The sequence below is a fragment of the Nanorana parkeri genome, unplaced genomic scaffold, assembly GCF_000935625.1.
Source record: "Nanorana parkeri isolate BGI_ZX_2015 unplaced genomic scaffold, ASM93562v1 scaffold1020, whole genome shotgun sequence".
Lineage (NCBI taxonomy): Eukaryota > Metazoa > Chordata > Amphibia > Anura > Dicroglossidae > Nanorana > Nanorana parkeri.
The window spans coordinates 147,387-153,386 of record NW_017307288.1 but is presented as its reverse complement, the minus strand read 5'-3'; the positions used below and the strand labels follow the sequence as shown (position 1 = coordinate 153,386).

The following is a 6,000-nucleotide window of genomic DNA, read 5'->3' as shown; positions in this document are numbered from 1 at the left end:
CCTGCACAGCCCCCCTGAGATCCGGCAGACTGCAGAGTCTCAGGGGGACTCTGCAGGATCTGTGGGGGGCTTTGCAGGATCCGTGGGGGGCTTTGCAGGATCCGTGGGGGGCTTTGCAGGATCCATATGGGTCTCTGCAGCCTGCAAAGCCCCCCACAGATCCTGCATAACCCCCCTGAGATCCGGCAGACTGCAGGGCCTCTGCAGGATCCGTAGGGGTCTCTGCAGCCTGCAAAGCCCACCACAGATCCTGCACAGCCCCCCTGAGATCCGGCAGACTGCAGGGTCTGTGGGGGTCTCTGCAGGAGACAGCTTATGGAGACCCAGGGGGGGAGCAAAGTTTTGTTCTGCCCCGGGTGCCTGTAACTCTGGTTACGCCACTGGAGCTGGGTGATGGTGACACGGCCACCCACATGTTGATTTTCGGCCGACTGACCAGGAAATCAGCCAAAATTCAAGCCGTGTATGGTCTTACATTAGTGTGTCACTGACATGGCACAAAATGTAGATTAGAAAGTGAACTCTGAATCCTGATTTACAAATGTGTCCCAGAAAGCATCAAAGCATTGGATCAGCATGATGGCCAAACAACTAGCATATTCCGTAAAGGTCCGTAATGGAAACCCCCATATTCTATCATTACATAATAATTTAAAATAGAGACTACTATGCACGGCTTACAAAGGAATATGGGCTTACAGCAATGAAAGGGTGGATGCACATCTGTGCTACGTCATACATTCCTTCTATTGTCTAAAAATCCACAACGCTTACAGGAGACAGAGGGCAACGTTTACAAAATGCTCTGTCAGCAAAATTATTGTCCACCAACTTCACCCTGCCCATATAATTAGGAGCTCTCAGCTTTTCTGGCCCCCATTTCCTGCCGTACAATGTCCTTTGTATGAGGGGTGGAGAAAACCCTGAAATAATAGCTTGTCCTGTCACACCTCGCTCTGGCATCCTCTTCATGTCCTTGATGATATTCTTGTCACTACAAGCTGTGTTGGTCTAGTCCCTGTTGCTGATCCCTATTGGTTTATTAGGTATTTTTCCACAGTAACCTAGTAAAAAGATTTTCTTTATGGGCAGAACAAATCGCTAACAGCTAATACGTACTGGTGTTCTAATTACCAAACGACAACTGTCAGCTAGGGGAGCAATCAGTAGAAATTCCCCTCTAGCTAAAATTATATTTGCAGTGTCATTCTATTAATATAGCCATCAACCATTGACAGCACAAGGAAAAACACAACAGTTTCTCATGAAGGTTAGGCGAACCATGATTCAAAGGAAACACTAAAAAAGAGCAATTTATTTATTTACATGGTTTTAACTCTTGAAATCCACAGTTACGAATTACAGTGATCGTGTATACCATTTTGACCTCCTAAAGGTAAACTGCCCAAGAGCAGACACCACATGATGCCTGATATCAGCCTTTTTTTCCAGCTAGAAAAGGCTTCTCTGTGCCTATCTTTGATTTACTTTCACGTTGTAGAGCTGGATCATGATGGCACTTACAAGCCACTAAGATATTTGAAGAACGTCACCAGGACACCAAATGAATTGCTGCATCAAATGTTGATTTATTGTTGTCTGCTGTCTCTTGGTTGCAATTGCTTTCGGGGTCACGCAGGGTTCCTTTCATCAAGCTCATCTCTGAGACTGATGAAGGGGACCCTCCGTGGCTCCAAAAGTGCTTGCAACCAAGAGACAGCAGACGACAATAAATCAACATTTGATGCAGCAATTCATTTTGTGGGCTGGTGACGTTATTCAAATATCTACATGTGGCGGCGCCATCCACAGTCAGTGCAATGGCAGTTGGCAGGTCATAGTCATTCCTAGGCAAACAGCAAATTGTTCATTATACATTAATGTACTTTATAAATAACCTGACAGCCAATCAGTAGTTCAGACCCCTGAACACTGATGAATGGTGATTACTCAACAAGCTGTTCTAGATTACTGCATCTTCTACATCAGAGGTCAACTTAAGCTGGACAAACACATTTCAGAAGAAAAGCTTGATTCTCCCACCCATGCTAAACAGCATGGATGGGGAATCCCCTCCTCTCCCCGCTGTGCTATTGTATTGTGACAGGCATGGCTGTGCCACTGACAAAAATACCCAGACAGTGACCAGCTTCTTCAACAAATGTCGACTGAAAAGTCAACTTGTGTCTGACACAGGCATGTGAGCAAACTCTGCTCGAATTATGGCCAGGTCAACAGGATTCGGTCGAAATTCGAGCATTGTATGGTCAGCTATAGTGAACAGGGTCTGAATGAACTTGTAAAAAAAGTTTCTACTGTAATAATCTGACCTTTTCACTTCAAACTATTGTATTCTTCTACCTCCAGTGCACCCTTAGCATTTCTATTGAATTCAGAGCCACAACAGGTAGGAATCAACATTTAGTAAATGGGGTAGAGTAGAGGCTCATTTGGGCTGCAATTATAATTAAAATAGTGTATTAAAAGTACAAAACTAATGACACCAGATAATCCCCATTATATCAGTAGCCACATAAGCTTTATTTCCTGTTCGAAAACAACCTCATAACAAACACACAGGTTTTAATGTATGTTGCTGTGAATATTTTACTTTTACAGGTCCAGTGTGTTTTGATAAAAGTTGTACATTAGTTTTCACTCCAGTTTTTTTTTTTTTATGCTTGAAACAGACTTACCTTGTCCTTGGAGATGTGAAATATCTAAGCCTTCTCTGAGTCGGATAACAACTACACCATACTGGTAGTCAAATGCATCACTAGAAAAAGCAAAGATGTGTTTAAAGATCACCATTGCATAGCATAGCTTGAATGCATACACAGCAACATTATATAAAAATTTAAAGTTAACTACTTTTAAAGTTTGTTTCCACTTTTGCAGCCAAACTGAGATAACACCTACTTTATATGTTTAAATGCTCCCATTCACACAGCATAAAAAATATTCAAACATTGCTCCTTGCCTTTTTACTTGCTGAAACATGATATTTAATGTAATGTTAAGGACGGGGCTGGGGATTTGATGTTTACCATAATTAACCTGGTTTGTACTGTGCTGGCAGATCTCCATTAGCAGCTGTAAACTAGATGTGCAGGGCTATCTGACCTAACAAAGGGTTAAAAATCTCAGGGCTTGGAAGCTGGCCTTAGGGTCCGATGTATAATTCTGCTACAAAGCAACTAAAAATTTAAAAAGGAAAAATATTTTTTGTTATGCTGTAGGAATAGGAATACATAAACATATAGTGGGGTTTTACTTTCCCCCAAAAAATATGATTTCAATTTTTTAAAAAAATTAATTGGGTAAAGAAATTTTTTTTTTGCATATTATGCAGTTTTCTATTAAAAGACGAGGAGCTCTAGTCTACCAATGTGAAACATTCTGTCACTCTAAGCTACCCTGACAAAAGTCTTGTTACAGATTCCAGCCATCACATCTTATCAGAGAGTTTAGTAGGAGGTTTTAAAAGCCCATTTCCACCTTTGCAAGTGATTACCATCTATTGTGGTAATTTGGTGTTGCAAGTGATGAGTGCACGTGTATCTACAAATATTAGATAGATAGATATCTATAGACATATACACACACACACCTAAACATACATGGCGTATATACCTGCTGCAGGTACAATCAGTGCTCAGGGCATATGCTTGCTTGTTTGTTTGGTTTTTTTTTAAAAAGACACCAGAGCCAAAAGGCAAGTGATTTTGCTGTGCAGTCTCTTTAGCTAAAGGTAGCCATGCTGCTGAAGTGGCTGACATCCGAGCCGTGGGTGGCCCTGTTGGGACCACCCAGCTCCACAAATTTTGACGGAAAAAATGAAGGAGCTGGATGGAAAATTGTCAAACGAACATTGACTGTATCCAATGAGTTATAGTCACTGTTCCGGTATTCTGGTAGCTGGTGCCCCTCCATCCACCCTGTTTAGCGCTTGTAGGGTTACCCTCAAACAAAAATGCCAGTGCACATACATGGTTTTAGTTTAAATGGTTTACTGGCATTCTATAAAGACTAACATGATGTTTCAAGGGCGCAGTGGTGTCCCATCTCGTAAATCTATGCACCACCATGTTGAAGCTTTCTGTGAGTGTGGAGATGGTGTGGGACAGATTACGCTATACAAAAGTTTTGGCTTCAGTTCTACTTTAACATTGGTGTAGCAGAACGTGGCACTGTGCGCACCACAGATCAAAGCAGGATGTTTGGATTTTACAGGTTTGTAAAGATTCAAAGTTATTGAAGCGAAGGAAAAGAAATCCATGCTATAACCAGACCAGTTGTAATCAGTCTGGAATGAACAATATATTCATAAAGGAATTACTACGACTTCCAAACGTGGATTCAGCACAAGCTATACAAATTTCAGTTTAACATCTTCTACGTGATGATTTCGTTGAATGCGCTCAAGGTTTTGCGATATGCAAAATATACAATTTCTTGTAAATAAATCCATTAACAGCCAGTCAGCACCGTGGTCCAGCTGTGAAAATCAGGCATAACCCAGGCAAGACTTGTTTCAGGAAAGATGAGATATTTTGAAACAGTAATTGACGGTAATCATCTGAGAAAGACTTGTATGTGTGCCGCCTGACTCCGCTGCTGCGCCCCTCTGTCCCTCATACAAATACTGTATCCCTTGTTGTTTGTTTGTTTTCTTTACTGAAAGCAGCTGAGAGCAATGTCATAAATCAAAATCAAATTACTCGGCAGAGGGAGCATGCCGCTGAAAAAGCTTCTCACAACTGGCGCAGCAGACATTAGACTCAGGTAAGATAAAAAACAGGACACTCGTAATGCAGAGGAAAAACTGCAACCCACAAGGGTGCCCATACACTGTTGGAATTTTGACTGATTCACAGGAATTTAGATGAAATTTTTGCAGTGTCGTCTCAATGAAAATCAAATACTCAACTGACTTTTATTGAAAGCGCAAAGATGAAATTATTTGGCAGAACAGTGACTGCAGCCAATCAGCTGAAGCTTTTGTTCTGACAGCGGCAGACCTGGCTGTCCCTAATCAATAGCCGCAGTGGGAGATCCAGGCTGTTTAGTGTAAATGGTGGAACTTGACCGATTTTCTTTTGTGTGCAGCCCAAAGGATGAATGAAAACAGCTAGTATCTGGCCGGCTTAATCAAATAACAGATGGAGATTTTTCTGTTTTATTAACTAAAAATCAAATGTTGAAGGTGTAAAAACAAAACTGATTCTGGTATTATGAAAATAGAAACATACATACAACTATAAGGGGAAAGGCATCCTTGATATACAAAGAGCAATAGCAAAAATATCTTAAAAGAACTCCAGGATTTCACCCCTACACTTCATGGGTTAACTGCTCGCTTCGATCTAGGGGTGCAAATCAAGAAAATATACTTACCTGATCCTCTGTCCTGCCTGGCTAGACCAGTCCCTGCAACCTCTTCTCCCCCAGGCTCCAGTGGTCTAAGCCCTGCTGATGTCAGCATGTCTATGCAAGGTCTAATCACTTGCATTAGGGTTAAGTGCTCATTTTCCTCTAGGGAACAAAATAACAAAGTAATACTCACCTGAACCTCACAGCTGACTGGCTGTTTGACCATTCCCCCCAGCCCAGCAATAAAATGTCCCTTGGTGCCTCAGGTTCTAACACTGTATAGGACATGATAACTCACAGGACCTTAGACCGTAGGAGCGGAGGGTGAGCGTGGCAGCACGGTGCAATCTAAGAGCCGTCCGGCTCTGAGGTTCAGATGAGTATAACTTTGTTATTTTGGTCCCTAGACAAAAATGAGCACTTAACTCTTGAAATGCGTGGGTAGCCCGACTGCAAGGGTGAAGAATATATATGCCCGGAGTTCTTCTTTAAAACAAGCCTTTGCTGACCTCTATAGCTTATTTCTAAATGCTTTGCTATGACATATTTTAAGCCCCTGATGGCACACACATTAAATTCAAAGACAAACAACACACCTTAAAAAGCATAATGAAAGCAAACAATCAT

At 41.8% G+C, this 6,000-nt stretch overlaps 1 protein-coding gene across 2 annotated transcripts in view; it reads right to left on the bottom strand.

Moving 5' to 3' along the window:
* SLC12A2 (solute carrier family 12 member 2) overlaps nt 1–6,000 on the bottom strand; it is a 111,283-nt gene that overhangs the window by 24,934 nt on the left and 80,349 nt on the right. For both annotated transcript variants that reach the window (XM_018567205.1, XM_018567206.1), the window contains exon 19: nt 2,697–2,776. In XM_018567205.1, the coding sequence (XP_018422707.1) occupies nt 2,697–2,776 (80 nt within the window). The remainder of the gene's footprint in view (nt 1–2,696; nt 2,777–6,000) is intronic.